Genomic DNA, 22,895 nt, shown 5'->3' on the forward strand with positions numbered 1-22,895 from the left:
AAATTTTCACGCCTGGTTTTACCACCCGCAGTTAAACGCATGTCAAATTTGAATAAGAAAATCGTCAAAAAACTAAAAAAGCAAAGTGAAAAGTCACAAAAGCAATTCAATTGTTTGTTGGGTAGCCGTTTGTTGTCCACTGGACAAAGCAAAAAAGATTTTACAAAAGAAATGCAAAACTAAGTCTAAAACTAACTAATTACCACGAGAACGAATTATTTCAGCTATAAGAAATTAGCTGTTTATAAACTTACCACTTTTTCACACACCGAGAAGACACGAAGGCTGCTCATGAAGGACAACTGGATTTAGGATTTGGGTGATTATCTAAAAAAATTGGTCCACAATAAGAATGCAGATTCTAATTCAACAATAGATATGCATGACAAATCGGCTTCACATATTCAACGTTCAATCGTTCACTCACCTTCATTCTGTAGATCTGTACACTTCACAAATCACAATCAGTATTTGATTTGATTTGATACGGTAGGTGCTACTGGCCATGGCTGGTTGCCACTGGTGACAGTTTACGGGTCGCCATGGCGTCCCTTACACACCTTCGCTTCGGTTTATTGGATTTTTTTGTTGTAATTACATAGCACGAAGGCAAAAATAGACAATCACAATCAGTATTCAGTTTGAACAGAGCAAAAAAAAAACTGGTATTCCTGTCGTCTGCTAGTAAAACGCCATCTGTTAGCAGCATCCGCAACTATATTTAAATCAAGTGACATTGGCCTCTAGAATGAAATAACGGTGACGGATAAAATACCCTTTTCATTTATTATTACAACGTCACTGAATGCCAATTGTACAATTGTTCTTTCATTTCAAGAGTTGAAGAGACAAACAGTTTGGGGGTGGGATAGAGAGAGAGAGAGAGAGAGCAGGAATATATCCATCATCGACAAAATAACAAACGGAGCGCCGGCTAATTCATCGTAAACCACACACACAAAAGGGTAGAGAGAGCGCACATACGAAAAAAAAAAAAAGAAATTAAATAAATTTCAAAGTCGAGTTGAAAACAAAATAAACTCATCCGGGTTTTTGATCTTGAACGAGTCGAGTCAAGTAAATTGCAGAAAGAGAATCTCTTCCGGGTTCAATTCCAGTCTGTTATACACAAACTCATTAAGAGAGATAGAAAGAAATGAAGAAAATAATAGCGAAACAAAGACGAGAAACAAATTGACACTATACAAGTTATTTGCACGTGATAAGGTGAGTGGGAGGAGCACACACCAATCTAGTTTTTTTAAAAGTAGGCGGAGATCAAGACAATAATCTCGCTAGCAAAAATTTTGGACAAACATTTGATTCATTCCACTACATCCATCGAAAATCAATTCAATTTTAAAAACAGACGAAAGGAAAAAAGTTGACATTCAAAGAAAAAAAAAATCTTACAAATAACAAAATAATAGGGACGAATAATTAAAGCAGAAATTACGAAATTTTAAATAAAATAGTGGCAGCTGCCGCCCCATCGAATTTTGTTTAAATCTAATTGAAAAAAAAAAATGATTGGGTGTTGGGCTGGAATGCAATAATAATATTTCGCTTTCTTTTTCATCCATCAGAATTGTTGTTGTTTTTTGGTCAGTTGCCAATCAAAGTCAAGTAAAAAAACTCCAAGACGTTTTCACTTTTTCCTGGACGCTTTCTCGGCCAATTTCTCCGCTTTGCGCTGGAGTTTTTCCCTTTCCTTGCGCTCCCGTTCGCGGTTGCGTTTGTCTTTGTCGGCAGCCGCTCTGAGCTCCTTGAGTCGGTGCTTGAGTCGGGCCCTTTCGGCCGCCTGCGGCACTAGTAACTTGATCCGGGGCGACTCCATCGTCAACAACTCTTCGCCGCGCACTCCGTTGGCCGCGAAATGGACAACGTACGTCTCCAATCCTGTTTGGGGGAGGGGCAAATGCGACACAATCAAAATCCAAATTGGCTCGTTTTGATCTCAACTTTTTTTTAGTAATTCAACGTACCGATGGATCGCAGCCAATTGCCGACGTGTTCCACGTTCCAGTCCGAGACGGGCGACTGCTGGAACGGAGTGTGCGACGACGAGTTGGACGAAATCGACACGATCGACGACGTCAGCGAGTCCGTCATCCCACTGGCGCTGTTACTCCGCACCACTCCGCCGTCCGGAGTGACGGCCGCGCTGGTCGGATTCGAGCGCATGGAGCCCCTCATCTGGGAATCCAGGGCGGCGGGCCGACCGTCTTGTACCGAACTGCCAACCGGATAAAAAACGTTGGGCGGTTGATGGGGCGGTGGGACGGGCCTCTGCTGTTCCGGCGCTACTGATCGGCCCATACTGCGGTTGGACGAAGTGGCCGGCTGGAGTCGACTGGGAACAACCGGAGGTTCTCCTCCGCTTCCGACAGAGTTGACGTTGGAATGTTCCCTCAAGAATTCCCGCTCGGCCAGCAGCTGCTTCAGTTGCTCGTTGACGTGTTGTTGTTGTGGCAGTGAACGAGGCGGTTGGGAGTGTTGTTGTTGTTGCTGAACGTTGACGTAACCGCCGCTATTGGCGCTGCTATTCGTTGTCGTGAAATGTTGGTGCTCGTGCTGCTGGTAGTACGTCGTCGTCGACTGGTGCAGCTCTTCAGCCTTGACGGACGAAACGGTGGCAGAGTGGTGGTAGTGACGCTGTTGTTGTTGTTGCTGTTGTTGAAGTTGGAGTTGTTGCTGTTGCTGAAGTTGGGCTTGTTGTTGGGCTTGTTGTTGGGCTTGTTGTTGGGCTTGTTGTTGGGCTTGTTGTTGGGCTTGTTGTTGGGCTTGTTGTTGGGCTTGTTGTTGGGCTTGTTGCTGGGCTTGTTGCTGGGCTTGTTGCTGTTGAATTTGCTGCATCTGTAAAAGCTGCTGCTGCTGGAGCTGCTGGGTGGCCTCCTGTTGTAGCTGCTGTTGTTGTTGTTGGTAGTATTGTTGTTGGTGCTGAGAGCTGGTCGAGTAGACTTGCTGGACTTGCTGTTGGGATCGACTGGTGACGGCCGATCGACCTGCGCTGGTCGTCGTAGAGGAGGCGGAAGCAAAAAAAGCTTCGTGGAACTGGATGGATTCTTGAGAGCGGTCGTGACCCGTCGATTCCGTCATCGAATCCACTTCCAGTCGCGACGATTCTTCGATGAAACTGTGTTCCAAAGACGACGTCGACGACATGCTGGCGCCTCCTCCACCCAAGCCGGATCGGCGGATGAGTCCCTGGGACGGCGACTGACGCAGGGCCATGCCGCCACGGGAAGCCAATTCGGCCCGTCCACGGGCGGCTGATGTGTCCAGCGGCTCGTGAGGAGGAATGACCTACATTTTCAACAATTTGCAATAAAAATTTGCATCATAGGAGGGGAAATGATTTCCAATGGATGACTTACCCTGTCCAGCTCTTCCTTAAGCTCAACGGCCAGGGACGAGTCTGCCTGGCTGCTGTCAAGGATGGACAAGTCTGTGACGTCACTCAGCGAAGTTTCGACAAATCCGACAGAGAGGAGTCCGCCCAGATTGGGCGGAGGAGGTGGGATGGAGACGGGCAAACCGGCGGCTCTCTGGGCTTCAACCAAATGAAGTTCCAGTAGCTGCATGCGATGCTGCAGGGCCTGGAGGAGCGTGTGGAAGCCGGCCTCACGATGCCGCACCTTCAGCAGCACTTCTCGCTCCCGCTCCTGCATCCCCCGGATCATCTGCTTGGCCTTGTTGTATTTATCCTCCAGCGAGCTGTACTGGGTCTGTGTTCATCAATCAAATGTTCAATTAATTTCACTGGAATAATTTCAATGATTGAACAAAACATCCACCAACCTGAGTTTGGGCCAGGACCGTTTGGTAGGCAGTGACTTCCTGCTGGACACCGGACAAGGCTCGCTCGTATTCTCGGACGTTACTGCTGGACTCGGCTTCCTGGTGTCGGCTGTTGGCCTCCAATTCCGTCAGCTGGAAGAAGACAAAATGGATAAATAAAAACCCGCGAAAAAAAATGACAGATTCTGGAATTCAAAAAAGTGCTGTCTGTGTCAAAAACGTCTCGAGTGTTGTTGAGATCATGCCGTAGCCAATCAGCGTCACAAAACAACAACAACAAAAAGGAGGGAGGGAAGTGCGTCGCGTAGGGCCTTGTGGTTTGTTAAGAGGCCACGAAGGCCACGAAAAAAAAGTCTCAATTTTTAACTTTTCTTGTCCCGTCTATCTATTTCTACCACTATCTTTTGTTTAGTTCCTTACCCGCTTTTTCAAGCTGAGCAGTTCACTTTCTGCTTTGACGGAACGGGTCACGGCCTGCGTCATTCACATGGCAATAAATTAAATAGACATAATTGTAATTGTAAGAAAAAGGGGGCGTGTTTGAAGGGGGAACTGTTTTTGTTTCGTTCGGTGAAAGTGCGGGAAATTTGAATTTGATTTAAAAATTCATATTGAACCTCTTTGAGCTTTTGTTGAAGAACCTGGACACTTTCCTCCTGGGCGTTGAGGACGCCTGGGATGGAATTGGTACCAACAGCTAAGCTCGCTTCCGGCGAGGCTGGTGCGGGATGGCTGGACGCTAGAGATGCTGGGGCGCTATTGCTGCTGTGATAAGATGGCGGGGCGCTTACGTAAGGCGGTGGCCCGGCGCCAGAACTCATGTCAGGCTCTTCCGCCACGTTGTTCATGAAATGACGTGTCAACTCGGCTTCCATGGCTCGACGGCGATCTTCACGTTCACGGTCAGCCTGGGAGAGATTAAATGGAATTAAGAAAATTCAAACTGGAATATCGAAATTTGTAAAAAATTTCACCTGGACAGATTGGCGGATGAGTTGGGCCACTTCGCTGTTTTGGGGATCATTCTCGCGTCCAATGAGAAACTGGACTAGACCGGAAGTATTGCGTAGGACGGAAGCGGCGTAAGCCTGAGTCACTCCGACCAGCGACTGGCCGTCCACCTGAATAATTTGGTCGTTGACCTGGATGAGGCCGTCGCGGGCCGCGGCTCCTCCGTCCGTGATCGTCTTGACAAAGATGCCGAGCTTCTCCAGTCCAGCGTCGGCACCCACGCCCATTCCGATGATGCTCAATCCCAATCCTTCGGGGCCCTTGATCAGCTCGACGGGGAACACGTCCATCTTTTCCACCCGTTTCTCCAGCTCGTACTCGGCCGATGCGGCAACTGGGTCAACGTCTTCATTACGCCGGTCGTAATCGTTGACGGAGAATGTGCTGTAGACTGTGCAAGCGTCAAAAAAACAAACGGGACAAGAATAGAAATTTCAAAACGTTGCAAAATGGGCAAGACACTGGACACGTTCCAGGATGAATCACGAAAACGCACCTCGGATGGGATCGGTGGTGAAACGGACACGAATGTTTCGACTCCTGGGCTCAGGTTCGCCGTTGGTGATGATCAGAGGCACAGGAGTCTCTTCGGCCGGTGGCAATCCGGGCATTTCCAGCCAATAATGGCCGTCGTGGAGGTAATGGACGCCATCCTCGTCGACGAAAGGTCCTGTCATGGACGAATCTTCAACTGGGGCCACCGATTTGTCCGTTTCATCCTGACGGATTGGCGTGTCCTGCTGGTTGGTGGCCTGCCACGAATCGTCGTCGGCCCAGGGCACGTCTTCGGCCATCTGATCCAAAATGGAAGGGCCAGCCACGGCGACAGTCACATTGGTCACCGACACTTCATCGATATCTTCCAGCGTCGATTTGCTCTTGACGTTGCCCATCGTCGTCGTCGGCTGATTGGCGTTCAGCAATTTGCCGCTGTTGCCACCGGCGCAGATGGGCGCCGGTTCCAGACTGTCCGGCTCTAAGGAGATGGACTCGCCTTCATGGGCGTTGGTCGCCGTCTGCCCCGATCTAAAGTGGAATGCAAAACAACATGTGAGTCATTTCACGCGGGAGTCGAGGCGAAAAACAACAACAACAACAAAAATAAAACAAAAAATTCCTGGAACAACAACTCACTTGACACGTTTTTCCAAAATTCTGCGAGATGCCAAGTTTTTAATTGAATTACAAAAATGAAAAAAACAAAAAAAAAGTGGAAATAATTAAACGGAAAAAGGAAGAGCGTGCGCCACGACGAATGTGCGGAATAGGAAGGCCAGAGTTCCAGTGTGTGTGTACAGAAATAACGTGCAGCGTTGCGTGGTGGGAGAGAGGCAGGAGCGACAGGAAAAATACAATAAAAAAATAAGTAGGTTAAAAGATAAAAATTGACGACTTGTAAAAAAAATCAAAAAAAGACTAATGCCAAAAACATATAAGGAGAGGCTACAAATAGAAAAGAAGATTCGGGCCACTGCCAACAACAACAAAAATAAAACACAGGGAGGACCACAGTGGTGGAAGCCAACAAAAAAACCCAGCCGGAATAATTTCGGGCAATTAAAAATTGTTTAGCGAGTCGTAGTTCATTTACCTGGAACTCAGGAGACTGTCGGCCTCTTCGGATGTCATTAAAAGTTCGTCGGAATCGCATTCGACATCCGACGATTCCACGTCGACGCGGAACTGCGGCCGCCTGAGGTAGATCTCGCTCTCTTCCTCCGCAGCTGGCTCATCCACTTCCGCCGCCGCTTGATTGGGCGGAATGGTGGGCATGACAACGACCATGACTTCCTGTTCCAAGGCCGGAGACATTTGAATCTCGTCTAGTTCCAATTCCGGATGCGATTGGTCGTGGGTGCTGGCGATTTCCACCAGCTCCGGCTCCAGGCTGTCGACGGCAGTGTCGTCGGAAGATTCCAGCATGTCGGAGAAACCTTCCAGCTGGAGAACGTAACGATTGGTGCCTTCAACAACCGTCGGCGCCAGAATGATGGGCGCGGCGGGCTCCTCAAAGTCATCCTCAACATTGTTCGTTTGAACGATGACTGGAATAATTGAAAAATCCAAAAAATTAATCCGCTGGATGGAAAAACAAATTAAAAAAAAAGAAATACGTACTGGGAGGAGGTGCTGGACTGACTGGCTCTTTGCAGAATTCCGGCGGAGGACTGCTGAGCGGCGACAGATCCGTTTCCGATATTTCGGAACTGGTGCGGAAGAGTTCCTCGTCGTCGGGCTCCAGCTGCTTGGCTTCGTCTCCGTCCGAGACGAGAGCGTCGAAGTCCAAAGTGGCGCTCTTGAAGACGGGCGAGTCGTCCAGCTGGGTGGGCGTACGCAATTGCCACTCGTCGAAACGGGCGCTGGTCACCGAATTGTCGTAGAAAACCTCCTCGTTTTCCTGGAGGCTGCTGTTGAGCGAGGCCGCCTTCTCAGACTGATGGGAAGACGAAACCTGGCCAGCAGGAACGGAAGCAGGTGGAGGAGAGACGGGATTCTCACAGTCGATCCGGTCCAGCGCTTCTTCGATCACCTTCTCGGTCGTCACGTTTTCAACGGCAAGGACAACGATGCCGCTGTCCGTGCTGAGCAAATCGCTTCCGCCGACGCCATTTTTCCGGCTACAATCCTCCTCCTCCTCCTCCTCCTTATCCAGCTCGACGGAAGGAATCGGCGTTTCGGCGGACGTCGTCGAGCGGAACGATTTGTTGAGGCTGGTCGTCTCGTTGAGTTCCACCGTGCGAACAGACTGCGAACTGTTGCTGCTGTTACTCCGGATTTCAAAGGATTCATTGAGATTATCCGCCGACTGGTTCAGTATCCGGTTGGACGAAGTGGTGGTGGTGCTAGAAATACTGGTGGTGGTGGTGGTGACCCGTTCCGTCAACTTGGTCTGAGCCTCGAAGCGTTGGCGGGCCGATAGGAAATAGGAGCTCTCTTTGCTGGACTCAGAGACGTTGTTGGCAGGAGGCGTAGGTGAGACTGGAAGGGGTACGGCGGGCGAGGCCATCCATCCGGAGAGTAATCCAGCCCGTTCCTTGACCCAGGCTTCTTTCTCCTTCTCATTGCTGATGGGCGAATTGGCCGGAAGAGGCGAAGGACCCTTCTTTTCGCTGTTGATCCGGTTGATGGCCTCCTGGTTCAAGGCCGGCTTACTCTGCTGGACCTGCACCTGTGCCGGTTTGGAACTGCCCTTGAAATGCTGGATCCAATTCTTCTGCTTCTCAATCAGCTCCTTGCTCGAGATTCGGGCCTTGTCCGTCTTGGCCGGCGGCTCGGGCTTGCTGGGAGGCATAGCCACTTTGTTGACCACCTGGACTTGAACCGTTTCCATTTTGTGTTCGTGGCCGTTGGTGGGCGGCGGCTTCCGTTCCGTCCGAGTGGAGCGCAACGCATCCACCGAGCTGCCTCGGTTGCGATCCGACGCCGGAGTCGCGCTGGGCGACGGAGAGCGGCCCGTCCGGATCCCGGGAGCCGATTGGTGCCGCTCCGTCGACAGCGGCGAAGGCGAACGCGACGAGTAATGCGAATGCCTGGAACTTTCGCTGCCCACCCGACTGGACCGCCCGCTCAAACTCTTCTCGACGCCCTTATTCGACCCTGGATCCGACTTCTTGTCGTCAAAGCCCAGCTTTTCGAACAAAGCTCTGGCAGTGTTGAACCGGGCCAACTGGCTCTCCGTCCGCACGACAGTTGGGCCCAGCGTCGGAACCTGGAACCAGACAAAATAAAATAATAAAAGATAACGTTGTTTTTCCACCAGTCGTTCACGACATAATTGCGCCTCGTTCTATTATTTACGTCCTGATGGGCCGCTGTTTCCTTGTCGGTTTCGCTGCGGCTGGACGGTTTCGTGCGGCCGCCAACGACGGCAGCAGTCGGCGGAGCGGGGACGGACGAGGTCGGAGACACTGGAGGAACCGCAGCAGCGCTGGGCGAAATGGTTGTTGTTGTCGTCGCTATTGGAATGGCCGCCTCTGCTTCCTTGGAGCGGCTCTGAAAGAGATGGGCCAGCTGAGAGACTTTGGCCCCGACGACACTTTTGGCCGTGGCAGACTGTTGGCCGTCCTCACCGTTAGAGTGCTGGCTAAGCGGCCGTCCCTGTTTGGAAAAAATCAATGAAGCCAAAACATCACACACTAATTACTATCGAAGCCGATCACAAATAAGACAAAAAAAAAAGTATCCGGCAGTCACGAAATATCCACTAGATTTCACACAAGAACTCCTGCTGGCTGGCCAGGCAAGGAGAAATATAAAAAAACAAACACACACAAAGTCTGGAATTCCACAGATTAGGGCAACGTACGGTAAATGGGAGGCACGTCACCGCTACTACTACACCAACATGGAGCTGGGCAAAAAAATTTTGTTCTGTGATAAAAACCAGCTGGAGTAGAGCGATAAAAAGAAAGGGCCTCAAAGGAGAAAGATTCGGACTTGCGCAACGATCCAGATGTCAATAATTTATTCCAAAAGGAAAAATAAGAGATAAGAGGAAAAAAACTGAAACTTATTTTCGGTAGATTTAAGTTGAATAAAAGAAAACTAACACGTGTGTGCAATATCGTCGACTGTTCAGCTGGACCGAGGCAACGGTGACTGACGAGTTGGATGTTGGAAGAGAAACTCTTCCCAGGAGTAGTCTGAGGAGGAGGTTGGCCAACTATGGAAGCACTCGAAGGTGATTGGAACAAAGAAACCAACCACGAACACCATCTCGTTGGCGGAACGAATGTTCGACTGCTGTTGATTTCGTAGCGTCCGATAGTCATCCCCCCGGCCCACCGCACGTGAGTCCTTTTAATCTTTTTTCCCCCCAGCGGCTATTGACAGAAACACACACAGATCTGGTACATGTACACTTTTATCAAAGAATGTGTCAATATCGGAGCCACGAGATTCTGTTTGAAGAGCTGAGGCTAGACTAGAAATAAAATGAAAAGATTGTCTACATTTTCTATCGATTAGGAAAAGAAAAAAAGAAACTTGAAAATTTACATGAAGGAAAATAAAAAAATAATTAATGAACTCCGCCCACTTTCCGTTTAAGTTTCCTGTTTGATTCCGAATCTTTTCTTTTCTTCCATCTACAAAAATAAAAATTTCAGCTTTGTCCTTTTTTTTTTTATTTGTTTTTCTTCTTTGAATTCAACGAGGCGTTTCTTGACAATGCCAAGTGGACCGCGACGCCTGGCGACGACACCGCCACTAGGCAACCGTCGTCCGTTGACTCAAGTCAAGCGTTACGGTTTTGAGGTCAGGGCGCCGCGCCGTCCAATAGGAAAGAAAACATAAAATGCGTCTCCTTCTTCTTCTTACATTCGTGGGTACACAACGCAAAAATGGTCCGCGCGTAAACAATGGCCCAATCACGGCAGCTGAGCGTGTAAATAAAAAGCAAAAAAGTTCCCTGCGCTTTTACAACGCGCTCGTTATCCATCAAATGAATAACATGGACGGGAGACAGCCGACATCTAGAGAAAAGAGAGGCCATCCGTGTGATTCGATTTGATCAAGACCCCCCCAACGGTTTCACGAAGCGTCGTGTGACGTCACAGACGCTTCTTTTTGGGGGGATTTAATTTTGTAATTAAAGAATAGTGAAAGTGTGTAAGGGGGAGGGGACTAGACATTAAAGAAAAACTAAAAAAAAACAAAAAAAACAATCGATTCAAACTTTTCACCTTATCACGATGTTGACCGTGTTGTTGTGGTTGCAGGGCGGAATTGTTAACATGGCGACCGGGCCGGCTCATAAACTCGGCCCGAACGGACGATGACATCTCTGAGCTTCTTCTTCTTTTTCTCGTTCAAAACTTTTGTCTGTTTCAGTTTTCACTAGTCGATAGAGCTTAAATTTGACAGTCTTCCTTGTTATCCAATGTTGCAATTCCTGGAGCTCCCCAGACAAACGTCAACCTGTTGTAAACACAAAACGGATAGAGAAATATGTTAATAGTTTTTCACATCATCAGAATCCCCACAACAAGAACAAAAATAAAAATGTTAAAAAAAAAACTGGTCAGTCTGGTTCTTCTTCGATTCTTTACCACCGCCGGGTAGCCCAGAAGGACAGGGGAGCTGTTAAACTGTGCGGTTTTTCTTTTATTTTATCTTTTCGCGCTGTAAACGAATAAGAAAAAATACCCCCCGAAAAAAAATGGACGTGGGTTTTTAAAAAATGAATAAGGGCCCCGAAAAAAAACCAAACATGTGCTGGACATGTGAGCTCTAAGGCCACATCGTGATGTGGGGAATATAGGAAAAAGTTGTTTTGTAGCTCCATTCAGTGACGTAGTTGTTTTTCTTTCACAAAAGAAACATAAAAAACAACAAGCTACACACTAAACTTATGTTGCAAGTTCGAGCCATCCGGAAGTTCCACTGCGCACGGATGAATTCGGGCCAAAGCCCCACTGCCCGTTATACCCGAAATAAATTTAAAAAAAAAAACAAGGAGGTGGTAGTAGTAGCAGGCTCGTATATGTGTGGTTGTTGTGGACCGGTGGGTGGGTAGTTAGGGTGGCGTGGGTGGCCGAGTGGAATAAGGTCCCATCACGGGTCCTACCTACAGCAGGTAGTCTTATTGTGTACCCGTATTTTGGTCAAATCGCTCCCTCCCATCTCTGAGAAAAACATGCACATATCGTGTGCCCGGCCACAATGTGACCAGATTTTCCGAAGCTATCAGTGATGGATCGATAAGCTCATGTCGCGAGCCATATACACAATGGCACAGACGACGAACATCACGATCGTAAAAATGCAGGGTGGAGATTGCCCAAGTATGGATTACCTTTAATGGGGGGGACAAATAAAAAGTCAGACAAGATAAGGGAATGGCTGCGAACAGGCTCAATTGGCCACCACACCCCACTGATTGCCCTGGATCGCAGTGGCTAAGTCACCAATCAAGGAGGGTGACATCACTCTTGCATGAGCGATTTCAGCACTGCCAGGAGTCAGGGCCTTACTGCTGTGACACACACGGTGGGCCATGCAAGGGATTGGTGGGTATTGATTGCAGCTCGAGCAGAAGTGTGCAGCCATCAGGCTGACATCCAGCGAAAGAGATGACAGCCATGAGAATGCACATCCAGAACGAGCAATTAAGTTTGTGTAAGCAAAAAAGAGTTCAATGCACTGATTTTTCCAAAAGGGACGCTGAACCCCCTGTAGAAATAGTCCAAATTCTTGAGAAGGGATAGGGAGGGAGGCGTTGGACCCAGGGCAAACACAATTGACCGAAAAGAGATAAACTGGAAATCAAAAAAGGCCAAACAACACACACAGAAGCTAATCTTTTGTCGATAAAAATGTTCAATGATACCTTCGGCGTCAGTCAACTCGATCGGTTGCTGCCTTCGTCATTCTCTGATTAGTTTTCCACCACAAAATCAATGTCATATCCACGCCGTTTTCTTCTTTTCCACACAGTCTTGTGTGTGTGCCGTGACTGGCACGAACGAACGAACGAGAGAACACCCTTTTCTTCTTCTTCTTCTTCTTCAACACCACACACAGCAGCTCGTCTTTTAACAGAGCCAGCAACTCGGAGCGTCTAATTACTCCGCTGCCGGACACTCGGAGCTCACAACACACACAGTTGGAGAGAGAAGTCTGAGACTCTCTGATTGCAAACACGGTCGAGTTTCCAAATCCGCAGGGCTTTTCTTTCCTTTTTACATGACAGCACAGCATTTACACCCGGTGCAGCTAGAAACAAGCCCACCTTTTTTTCTTCTTCTTCTTCTTCTTTTTCCCCTCTTTTCCTTTATATTCCAGCTGCACTACCAGCGCAAGCCCGAAGGAGAAATGAGAAACTTATTTTTTTTTCTCCATGCCCCAGCCAAACGTCAAACTTTTGACCACGTGCAGAGCCACCTACCGGTGATCAATTCAACTCTGTGTGATTGCCAGATTTTATTTTGTGTTGAACAAAATGTCACGACAAAAAATAAATAAAAAGAAAAATACGAGCTGGAAAACAAAAAAAATGAACCGTAGTGAATAATAAAATATACCACAAAAGAAATGTTTTTCGGTTGGCGGTGGTGGCTGGCTCGGTAGATTTTTCAATTGGAAGAAAATGACAACACGAAACGCTCGGGAGAGACAGAAGAACGACCGCAAAGACCCGACGTGATCTTGTTCCTTACTGCCGACTGTTTCCCTCACTCCCCTCCTCCTCGAGTGTATATATTTTCCTCGTCTCCTCGCGCCTAATGGCTCACGCGTGACAAAAAGAGTCGAGTTCAAGAGGTGGACTGAAATAAGTCGGTGCTAAGAAGAAGAGGGAGCTCTTTGTCGTCGTGCCAAAAATTTACCGGATTTTTTCCCCCCTTCGTAGTCTAGCTAGGAGCTATAGCTTCATCAGGAGGCTCAGCCAGCAGCACAGAAAAAAAAAATAAATAAATAATAATCCTCCCAGTATTTTTGGTCTTTCACGTTTTTACAGTTTAGGTTGTTGGGCCCAGAGGGACGAAGAAGAGATCCATCTTTCACCGTTGATGGTGAATCTATCACTGTTTGGGCAGCTGGACATTGACGCCGTGAACTAAACATGGGAGATATGTGTGTGTGATATTCAAATAAACAAGCTAGCCTGATATAATCAGAATTGAATGGCTGGAACAAATGGTCATGGTGGAACAGCCACGTATATAAAAGAGCCGAGACAAAAGCATTCTGCACGCCGCGTCTCGTGAAAAAAAATAAAAATAATGATTATTATTACTATATACGGCTAAGCGGTTGTTGTTGTTGTTGCATCCGGTTGTTGCTTATTGATACGGTGTGTAACCCCGGAGCGGACAACAACAGCAACTCAAAAATTTAGAATTAAGTATGTGTACAATCTCCACAAAGATAATAACCAGTAAAATGTTTTCGATGTTATTCAATGCGACCAAGCGTGAATACGGTTGAACTTTTTATTTTTACCCATTTGAAATTGATTCCGACAGATGGTTCAACAACATTTTGATTTTTTTCTTTTTTCTTTACACCTGGCGTGGTCTGCTCGTGAAAACATTCCTCCCGCTATCCGGATGAATGGCGTGCCGCACCCTCTGCTCTTGCGTGAGTGGTGTCTGCGTATCCTCGAGGCCATCATTCGAGTGTTGCTGTTTCACGAAGCCTTTAGCCAAAACGCTCTGCCAAAAAAATTCCAGTGGTCAATGCCCTGAAAATAAAAAGGGGAAAATATCAAATTTGGTGAATAAGAAAATGTCACGTGAAATTTTATCAATCCCCCCTTAAACGCACAATCGGGACTTATTCAAATTGCGGCCGCCACAAGAAAGAAAAAGGGAAAGTCAAATAATGTCTAAGATTTCTTGTCGGAGCACTTTTATTTTCTAGTGCTATCTCTCTTCCAACCCCCGGGAATGAGGGTATTTGTGCCAACGCGACGCACCTAAACAACGTCACTTTCTGCCAAAAGAATAAAAGTCAGCCAGGAGAAATCGGAGAGAGGACCCAGTTGCTTTTTTTTCTTATTTTTCCAAGAGAAAGTTTGTTGAGAATTTACGTCGTTGTTGCATATGTACACAACCAAAATGATAATTTCTCTTTTGGTTAAGAAACAAAAATTGAGCTCAAATCAAACGCGGAATTGATTTCCCGAAAACTGGTATCCGTGATTCGACTTATTTTCACAATTGCCTAGAAAGTTATTCCATTCGATATTCTTGTTAACCTAATGATCAATCGATTAATAATTGAAAAGTGAAATTAATTACTACACAAATTTCATCCGCACACCTTTTCTACGGACGTTGGAAAAAATTAATTTCATAACGGGATATCCGCTCATCCGCATCCACCTAGTTACCTATATTTCCCCAGTTCCTATGCGCAAATGGAACCTGCTGCCCGAAGGAAAAAAACACACACAACACAATCTCCTTTATTCGTCACGTGCTGCACTAGCAATCACTTACGCCTTCCAAATTAGAAAATTTCGATGCCCATCTCTTTCGCCTTAGCGGTCTGGCAATTACTCAATTTTTTTTTGTTTTTGTTCACGTATACATACTATGTATACTAGGTGTGTGATCAATGACCAAATATAGTCGTATGTGTCTATGCAGTCGGTTTCACTTTCTCCTTTGTAAGCTGGGGTTTGTTTTCTTCCCCTTTTTTTCCAGTTTTTCAGTTCACGGACCGGTAGAGACGCGCTGCTTTTCCTTCTATCGGACGTTTCTTCTCGTTCGCTATTGTTTCGTTTCTCTCTGCTCCCAACTTTTGGGGGGTTTCTTATTTCCAGAAGAGAGAAGCCATCAGATCGCCGTGGTGACTGGTGGTCGATTTCCGCCGCTCCAGCAGATCTCGACATATTTCATTCGCAGTGCAAGTTATATTTTTCTGAAATTTGAAGTAAAAGACATTTCAATTCGGAATGCCGTTCAAATGTCCAAGGATAAAGAAGCGGTTAACATCCGCGATTTTACGTAAGTTTGAATTTTTGTTTTTGATCGATGATCGTTATTCTTTTCTGTTTTGGTTTCAAATGATTTGAGAAAAACCAATTTTTGTGGGGTCTTTTTAATGTGTTAATGTGCTGCAGTGCTGGTGGTGTTGGCGGTCGCAGGGAGCAACACAACGGAATCGGGAAGGATTCGTAATTTGGTGAAGCGGATTGGGCACGCCCGGAATAACAGCACTGTGACGACGACGACGACGACGTCAACAGAGTCATCGTTCATGACATCATCGGCGCTGGTCGCCGCCGAATCGCTGCAGGTCCAGCGACAAGCTTTCCTTTCCGTTATTCTGTCGTACTTGGCGCGGCCGGAAGAGAATCCAGACGCGCTCGAGGGCCGCGATTTGTCCAACAGCGGCGAGGGGAAAACCATCAAGTCGGACGAAGTGACGGATGAAAATAACAACCTGACTGCTGGCCAGTCGTGGTCACGCTTCGCCGACTCTCACATCCATCTTAGGGTGTTGCGGAGCACGGCCCAAGAGCACCACCAACCGGAAGGCAGAGCTTTATTCTTCCGTCGAAAAGAGCCAGCGGCCCATCCATCATCGGCCATCAGTCGCCGTAATAATAATCCGAGGCGCCAATTTCAAATTCCAGGGGGTAGTCCTCCGTCGACTGCTCTGGCTTCTCCGGTTTCTTCCGCCGAACTGGCCCAGCTCCTGCGAGATAACCTGACCCGCCAAAGAAGGAGAAATCAATTAGTTAATGGCGAGGCTGAGGAAACGTCGGCCACCATCGAAGTCGTCCAAACCCGAACGCCTTTCGTCATCACCAACGGAGAAATGATTATGAACGACTTACCCATGGTACACTAACACAAAGATCCTGAATTTCATTTTCACACCCTCTCACTCCATTTTTCTACATTTCTGGCACTTCTTTCTTAATGAATGCATGTCGTGTTACAATACACGTATACGGGGAAATCTTTTGTTTCTTGAAAAATAACGTTATCCATTTCGATTTGTACGTGTGACGTCAGGTCTGCCGTCACCCACATGTCTGTCATTTCCTCGTCGACAAGTTCATTATGCGTCGAGGACAAGAAGAAAATAATAAAAACGAGGATAGACAGAAATCCCAGTCACGCTAGGCCAGATAAAAGGAATGTCAATTCCATCCGCCCTTTGCTCATTTCAACAAAAATGAGAATCTTTTTTCGGTCTTGGTCTAATTCTGATCCACCTGCAGCTCTGTAGGGGGAAAAAAACAAAATGAATGCCATTGGCTGTGTCACAAGCACGTTAGCTACTCAGCAGCTGGGGGTGATTAGTGTTATCTACTATGGAAAAAACAACTTCTATACTCTAATCCATTCTTGCCTTTTTGTCTTTTCTTTTTACCCTTCCGGCTGACGGAAAACTTGTTGGACGGGTTGTGTTATTATTATTGTTGTTTGATACCCCCACGACGAGCGATAACGTGTTGATGCTTTTGGCAGGTTGAGCGGCGCAGCATTCCTCAATTCGGTGGCATGGTAAGGATATTTTCTATACGTGTTCGTTGACCTTCATCTTATCATTACCGTAGCTCTGTCTTCCTAACGTTACAAGAGTTTCTTTATTTTGATTGAATTCAATTTTTTTAAAGATTAGGGTAATTGATGAGAGAGAGTTTGGTGGACGAACGACTAATGTTACGGCCATTAACGATAACCTTTTTTGAAATGTTCAAGGTGATCCTCTACACTCGCGCCAGTCCTCTGCGTCTACTTTACTACGGAAATTGGTACGATATTATCTTTCTTTAAAAATAAACTTTCTAAACGAATCTCGGGTTTCTTCGTCGCATTTCCTTTCCAAACTAATTGATTTCCATGGTCACCCCTTGATTCATTTTTAATTGGATCGGAAATCAATTTGTTACAATCACGACCTTTTCTTTTCGTCGCGGTTTCATACTCGACTACTAGATGGCATTTGAAACGTTTTAAAATCGTGATTTCGGTTAATTCATTAATTGCAGGTGCGGATCTGGTGGTATGGGACCGGCGCTAGACAACATTGACCAATGCTGGTAATTTGCATAATTAATTATCTTAATCTGATATAATACGACGCAATCATTTAATCGTTTGATCTCTCTTTCCAGCATGACTCACGATAAATGTTACGGTGACGTGGAAAGACTTCCATGCAAAGGCATTTTCCAGACTCCATATTCAGTAAAATCATTCCACTACGCGTATTAGATTTAAATGAATTTAATTAATTTTTTTTTACCTTTTAGGTTAACTATGCTTGGCGATGGGTAGAGGACCGGAAACAAGCTTACTGCCGTACGTATAAAAATCAAATTTTCTTTCCGATCGGAAAATTTTTCGAATCGGCTTTCGAAATAGAGATCCAAAAACCAGTGTCGAGGCAGACGAAGGCGGTTAACATATAAGAGAAAAGAAGAAAGTGCTGGTGAAAGAATGAGAAAAAAAAAAGAAAAAATTATTAAAAAACAAAAGGAATAAGGAAACTGAGATGAAATATGTAGGGACTATGACGTCAACCCGCACACTTTCGCTAGCGAATGACACGATTCTCTCCAAAAAAATTCTTTCTCTAGTCCCGTTTTTCTAAGAGTCTAGAGAATAAATGATTTACACATGCTGTTGTTGATGGACCATCCAGTGTGTGTGTGTTTTTGATGGTTCACCAGCACCTTCTTCCGACCGTTCACCTTTCGACTTGGGCATAATCGGAGCCGGAGGGAGGTGAGTGCCGTGTATAATTTGATGAGGAGCTCAGCCATCTGGCGCCGACGTACACTTGCATAGTAAACGCAAGCAGCAGCAGCAGCAGATGGATAACATTTCCGACAGCGTGTAGCACTTTTAGCGCGCGGTGAAATTCAAATTTCATCGACACCGTAAAGAAAACGGTTCACATCTCCCTACAGATGGAATGGAAGCGACGGAGTTCTACAGGAATTTTGGTTCAAATCGATTTAAGAAAATCAAAAGAATGGGAATTCGCATTTGTCTTAAATCTGTTTTCCGGCATTGGAAATTTTTGATTTCCCGGAATTATTTCTAAATCTAGAAACAAACAAAAGGTCCGACACCTTTGAGAAACAAACAAAAACCCATAGCTCGCAGGTAGAATTAAAATGAAATTGTGACAGGATTATCTATCTTAGACTTTTGTGGTTTCCCGAAAATTGTGTTGGACAATTTGTTTGATCAAAATCCCTAACGGGAATTTGTAAACTCTTAATCACGTTACCGTAACATAAATGAGACAAGAAGTTTTTTTTTTTTTAGACACACTTACCGTCGCATCCGCCCAGTGGCCGGACAGACATTGTCTGTAATCATTTCTGTTTCTTTTGAATGTGTTGAATTGCAGTCAGAACAGGTGACAGGTGCGCCGACATGACTTGCGAATGCGATCGGATTGCAGCCTCCTGTTTCGCCAAACACATGATCAACGCCAAACTGAAGGGAAACCGATTACGCAAGCATCGCAATCGAATCAAACATCCGATTCTGCGCGGCCAATGAGCAGCACCTATGCCTTAATAATCAACTGTTCAAGAAACAATCATAAATAATAAAATAATCTGCCGCCCTTCTACCCACTTGTTTCCGCCCCGGATTTCGTCGCCCAAACCACTCTTTAACCATTACCACTCGACTCAAATTGTTTTCTCAGTTCAATTCCAAGAGAATGGAACATATACACTTATTTTGTCAACGGGAGACGAACAGAAAATACAAGACACAAAAATTGAAATTTCATTTTAAGATTTACAAAAAAAAAAATTTAAACGTACCGGTAAATTTCTTGGAAGATTGGAGCGCTAATAATAAAAACACGTCGTTGAGATTTTCCAAATGGATCTGATAATAAAAAGAAATAATGTTAATTACCAAACGATCGTAAAAATGTTACGCTTAACATAGGAATTCGTCAATAGCTCGTAAAGTTTTATGGACTGCGAAAATGTTATTGCACTTTCATCTACAGATGAGGGGAATTTTTCACGTTAATTTTTTTTACATTTCATTGCCTTTTATTCACTGTACATTTCCTTCAACGTCATGTTACTTAACTCGGAAGCGAATACTTGGGAGGTCGTTGGTGGTCTCCGGCTGGAAAACCTTCCTGAATCAAAGCTTTTTATCAAAAAACTGAAAAGAGATATAGAAATCTTATAAAAGGGAACAAGAATGAAGAGGATTTGCAGCTGAGATGAACCGTTGCGACTTTTGACTATTTAAAAAGGCCTCCGGCGGGGGGACTGAAATACGATGCTGCAACAAATAAGTCCATTTATGATGATTATTTCCTATTTCTAGCACCAAAACACAAGTTAGTACGCATTGCATGGGCTCGGCTATTAGCAGCTGGCGCTCTAAACACTCTTGCGGGACAAGCTGTTGAGAAGAAAAACAACAGCATTTCTCTTTCTTTGAAATCTTCTTTTACGCAGAGCAGGTACTACTCCCTGCTGAGGAGCGAACGGTTGCCTCTCAAGCCGAGACCGTTTGGACGTCCAGTCGAGTTCTGTCTTCGGTTAGAATTGGTTGGGCTCGTGTTTCTTTATTTCACTTGGTGTTTGGTTTTTGGCTTCACAAAGGGGTTCAGTTGGAGGAGTTATGAATATCAGTTGAATCAATAAAAAGGATTACATTACAATGTCGAAATTACCCATCGCCGCTTTCTATCCAGCTGCAACAACCAACCTTTACGAAGCTCATACCCGGAATTCCACTCGGATGCAAGGAGGCGGTTTATCGAATAACATCATCAATCGAACAGCACCAGCCGTCACACCGGCTGAAAGTAACAATATATCTAGTCCGGTTGTGCTCTGCGTTGATGGCGTTCTTCTCTGGTTACTCATCGCATGGATCACAGCTGGAACAGCAGCTATTATCACACTCCTCATTAAATCCTGTCGCAACAGGTGCTTAAATTAGCAATTCATTCAATAAGAATTCAATTTCAACTAATTAAATTCCAGATGGAAACATGTAGAGCAAGAAGAGTTCGACTGGGGCGGATTGGAACGATCACGTCCTAGCGCAAGCCAACACACTCGATCAACGAGTTGTTCGTCGGCACCTTCCGTCCGCAATGCTATTCCAACACCCAAACCATCAGTTCCACATTCTACACCGTCTAGGTTCAGTCACCGTGCTTCAGCGCGTCAATTTAGTTCGTTTAAAAACAATACCATTAAACCTTTAATACCTTTCCTATATCCAACCTGTTCTTCAATAGGTTCAAGACGAGCGGAAGTAGAAGAAGGTAACCGCCGTCCCAAATCACGAAGTCGGCGACTACAATCGACGACAGCTTGAAGTGGAAGAACCTTCCTCACTACATGAATACTCGACAAACATTAATTAACATTTAATCACACATCATTAACGTTACCCATGTCTCAAAAGTACAATCAAAGAAAATAAATTGAATTCACAGAGAGTTTAGTTGGGTCGTCAACCGACAAGACTATCACCATCTGTATTCATGAACAGAATTGTATAAGATTAAAGATATACTCGGATGTCCCATCCAGTGGTGACTTATCTTCTCCGATCGCTAAAAGTTCGAGGACTACCATAACCATTAAAGTAAACAAGTGGAAATAATAACCGGGAAGGATAACATCCATTAAGGAGTGGGGGGTTCCAAGGGCGATTGCAGGTCTCCATAACGTGGTGATCCGACAGTTGACTATGATGCAGCTAGCTGATAAACAGGATTACATATCCTAGAATATCATCGGAGGGACATTTTGGAGCTTTTTATTTCGTCACTTGGTGCATGGCGTGCGCCAAGTATTCAACGTTCTTTGACGTGATTCCAGCAACTGAAATACGTCCATCCTTAGTTAGGTAAACGCTAAAGTCCTTGGTCAACTTCTCCACCTAATAATGATAAACAATGCATCAGTAAAGCTGAATTTAACATAAGATAAGAATAGTTGAAAGCGTACCTGAGCAGGTGCCATTCCAGTGAAACAGAACATACCGATCTGATCGGTAATATGTGCCCAGTCTCTGGATGATCCTTCCTTAGCTAAGTTGGAACGTAGAAGTTGGCGCATTGAAATGATTCGATCGGCCATGCCTTTCACATCCTTCAGCCACTGAGAACGTATGGATGGGGTTGTAAGGATCTCTGTAGCGATTCTTGCACCAGTGACTGGTGGGTTAGAATACATGGGACGAATGATAATCTTCAGCTGCGACATGGTGGCAGCAGCTTCTTCTTTAGAGCTGCAGATAAGGGAGAAGGCTCCTGCACGTTCGCCGTACAAGCCCATGTTTTTGGCGTACGATTGGGAAAGGGCGATCTGGTGTCCGTCCTTCAAGAACATCCTGACTGGGGTAGCATCTTTGTCAATATCACCTAACAGATGCAAAAGAATGTAAAAATATTTCTGAAATAAATTTTTAATATCGACAAAGCGTAAATTTACCAGATGCAAATCCTTGGTAGGCCATATCGAAGAAAGGAAACAGTTTCTTTTCCTTAATTACTTTGGACATTTCAGCCCACTGCTCTGGTTTGGGATCGACTCCAGTAGGATTATGAGCACAAGCGTGCAAAAGAATCATGGAACGTTCGGGAATTTTCTGTAATTGATCATTATAATGAGGTATGAGTGAGATTGTAGAAACCAGAGTTTTTCAACTTACAGCAATATCTTGCAGAGCCCCGTGGAAATCGAAACCACAGGTTTTGGGATCGTAATATCGGTACTGTTTAATTCCCAAACCAGCGTGCTTGGCCAGAGGAACGTGATTGCCCCATGTGGGTGTTGGCATATACAGGTCTTTGTTGCCAGGGAAAAAAGCAGACAAGAAAGAAGTACCAATACGGAGGGAACCAGTTCCTGAAATTCCTTGCACAGTAGCATTCTGCAATGAAAATTTTTAAAGGCAATTGTTTATAACTATAAAACATCTTTGTTGGCACATGTGAAAACTGACCAATCCATTCTTAGTCCATTCATTGTCCTCTCCAAGGGCAAGGTTGATGGTAGCTTTGCAGAATTCTGGACTACCGGAGATAGGCGAGTACTCCTTGTCCATGTTCTTCTTCTGGATTTCCTCTTCAGCCTGAACATAATAACTATAATTAAGCTATTGGAATATAATGAACAAATCTCACAGAAATACCAATTTCACAGATGGCAGGATGAATGGTTTTCCATTGTCATCTCGGTAGGCTCCTACACCCAAGTTCATTTTCTTGGGGTTGGTGTCACGCTTGAAGGCTTCAGTTACTCCCAAGATAGGGTCAGGAGGTCCCATCTCGACATGACTCCACCATGAGGAACTGTAATTGCCAAGAAAGTTAAGTAATCGAAGATTCAAGGCCGTACAAGGTCATCCGTAACGGACGGTAACAATGTTTCACAGATATTTATACAAATACGATACGTACTTTCTAGACGAAACGGACAAAGCATTTTGGGCGGTAGTCAAAGTTGACGGCGAAAAAAATTTCAGTGACGAGATGAGTGCCATGTTGTGCTGACCGGAACCAATGAAAGTATGAAACCGGACACAATTGCACGTCTGCAATTGGCAATTGGTGATTTCCTCCGACTGGATTTCCTGCTGAGCATCAGCATTGTCAAGTAG

At 45.5% G+C, this 22,895-nt stretch overlaps 5 protein-coding genes across 6 annotated transcripts in view; 3 read left to right on the plus strand and 2 right to left on the minus strand.

The window, feature by feature from the left end:
• The window catches only part of LOC124336387 (calcium uniporter protein, mitochondrial-like), an 878,707-nt gene that overhangs the window by 453,201 nt on the left and 402,611 nt on the right, over nt 1-22,895 (plus strand). The window lies entirely within an intron of this gene.
• On the minus strand, nt 768-9,858 carry LOC124336680. The gene is made up of 13 exons (XM_046790466.1): nt 9,363-9,858; nt 8,611-8,910; nt 6,931-8,521; nt 6,404-6,857; nt 5,947-5,967; nt 5,309-5,838; nt 4,776-5,203; nt 4,419-4,709; nt 4,222-4,275; nt 3,802-3,933; nt 3,378-3,728; nt 1,986-3,306; nt 768-1,899 (listed from the first exon to the last, which is right to left on the minus strand). Exons 1-13 carry the CDS (start codon nt 9,582-9,584, stop codon nt 1,649-1,651), a joined length of 5,946 nt encoding a protein of 1,981 aa, XP_046646422.1. The 5' UTR covers nt 9,585-9,858; the 3' UTR covers nt 768-1,648.
• On the plus strand, nt 14,599-19,026 carry LOC124336274. The gene is made up of 8 exons (XM_046790017.1): nt 14,599-15,266; nt 15,383-16,107; nt 16,743-16,778; nt 16,977-17,029; nt 17,267-17,317; nt 17,393-17,465; nt 17,531-17,579; nt 18,640-19,026. The coding sequence occupies exons 1-8, from the start codon at nt 15,215-15,217 to the stop codon at nt 18,792-18,794; spliced, it is 1,194 nt and encodes a 397-aa protein (XP_046645973.1). The 5' UTR covers nt 14,599-15,214; the 3' UTR covers nt 18,795-19,026.
• On the plus strand, nt 19,603-20,904 carry LOC124336491. 2 transcript variants are annotated; one of them, XM_046790327.1, is made up of 3 exons: nt 19,603-20,203; nt 20,261-20,454; nt 20,521-20,904. In XM_046790327.1, the coding sequence occupies exons 1-3, from the start codon at nt 19,932-19,934 to the stop codon at nt 20,598-20,600; spliced, it is 546 nt and encodes a 181-aa protein (XP_046646283.1). In that variant the 5' UTR covers nt 19,603-19,931; the 3' UTR covers nt 20,601-20,904. The 2 variants fall into 2 exon arrangements, with proteins under 2 accessions (XP_046646283.1, XP_046646284.1); XM_046790328.1 differs by having other exon boundaries at nt 20,261-20,422.
• On the minus strand, nt 20,726-22,871 carry LOC124336241 (aspartate aminotransferase, mitochondrial-like). Its single transcript, XM_046789967.1, has 7 exons — nt 22,696-22,871; nt 22,428-22,587; nt 22,239-22,367; nt 21,945-22,166; nt 21,725-21,881; nt 21,239-21,654; nt 20,726-21,170 (listed from the first exon to the last, which is right to left on the minus strand). The coding sequence occupies exons 1-7, from the start codon at nt 22,776-22,778 to the stop codon at nt 21,048-21,050; spliced, it is 1,290 nt and encodes a 429-aa protein (XP_046645923.1). The 5' UTR covers nt 22,779-22,871; the 3' UTR covers nt 20,726-21,047.

The sequence above is a fragment of the Daphnia pulicaria genome, chromosome 4, assembly GCF_021234035.1.
Source record: "Daphnia pulicaria isolate SC F1-1A chromosome 4, SC_F0-13Bv2, whole genome shotgun sequence".
In the NCBI taxonomy this organism is placed as follows: domain Eukaryota; kingdom Metazoa; phylum Arthropoda; class Branchiopoda; order Diplostraca; family Daphniidae; genus Daphnia; species Daphnia pulicaria.

Coding starts and splice junctions, on each gene's coding strand:
- LOC124336491 (XM_046790327.1), top strand. CDS start 19,932: ATGTCGAAATTACCCATCGCCGCTTTCTATCCAGCTGCAACAACCAAC. Junction 20,204..20,260: donor ATTAAATCCTGTCGCAACAG/GTGCTTAAATTA, acceptor ATTAAATTCCAG/ATGGAAACATGTAGAGCAAG. Junction 20,455..20,520: donor TGCTTCAGCGCGTCAATTTA/GTTCGTTTAAAA, acceptor GTTCTTCAATAG/GTTCAAGACGAGCGGAAGTA.
- LOC124336680 (XM_046790466.1), bottom strand. CDS start 9,584: ATGACTATCGGACGCTACGAAATCAACAGCAGTCGAACATTCGTTCCG. Junction 6,858..6,930: donor CAGTCCAGCACCTCCTCCCA/GTACGTATTTCT, acceptor CAATTATTCCAG/TCATCGTTCAAACGAACAAT. Junction 3,729..3,801: donor CGGTCCTGGCCCAAACTCAG/GTTGGTGGATGT, acceptor TGATGAACACAG/ACCCAGTACAGCTCGCTGGA.
- LOC124336274 (XM_046790017.1), top strand. CDS start 15,215: ATGCCGTTCAAATGTCCAAGGATAAAGAAGCGGTTAACATCCGCGATT. Junction 16,108..16,742: donor TTATGAACGACTTACCCATG/GTACACTAACAC, acceptor TGCTTTTGGCAG/GTTGAGCGGCGCAGCATTCC. Junction 17,030..17,266: donor CTACTTTACTACGGAAATTG/GTACGATATTAT, acceptor CATTAATTGCAG/GTGCGGATCTGGTGGTATGG.
- LOC124336241 (XM_046789967.1), bottom strand. CDS start 22,778: ATGGCACTCATCTCGTCACTGAAATTTTTTTCGCCGTCAACTTTGACT. Junction 21,882..21,944: donor GGGCTCTGCAAGATATTGCT/GTAAGTTGAAAA, acceptor GATCAATTACAG/AAAATTCCCGAACGTTCCAT. Junction 21,171..21,238: donor CTGGAATGGCACCTGCTCAG/GTACGCTTTCAA, acceptor TATCATTATTAG/GTGGAGAAGTTGACCAAGGA.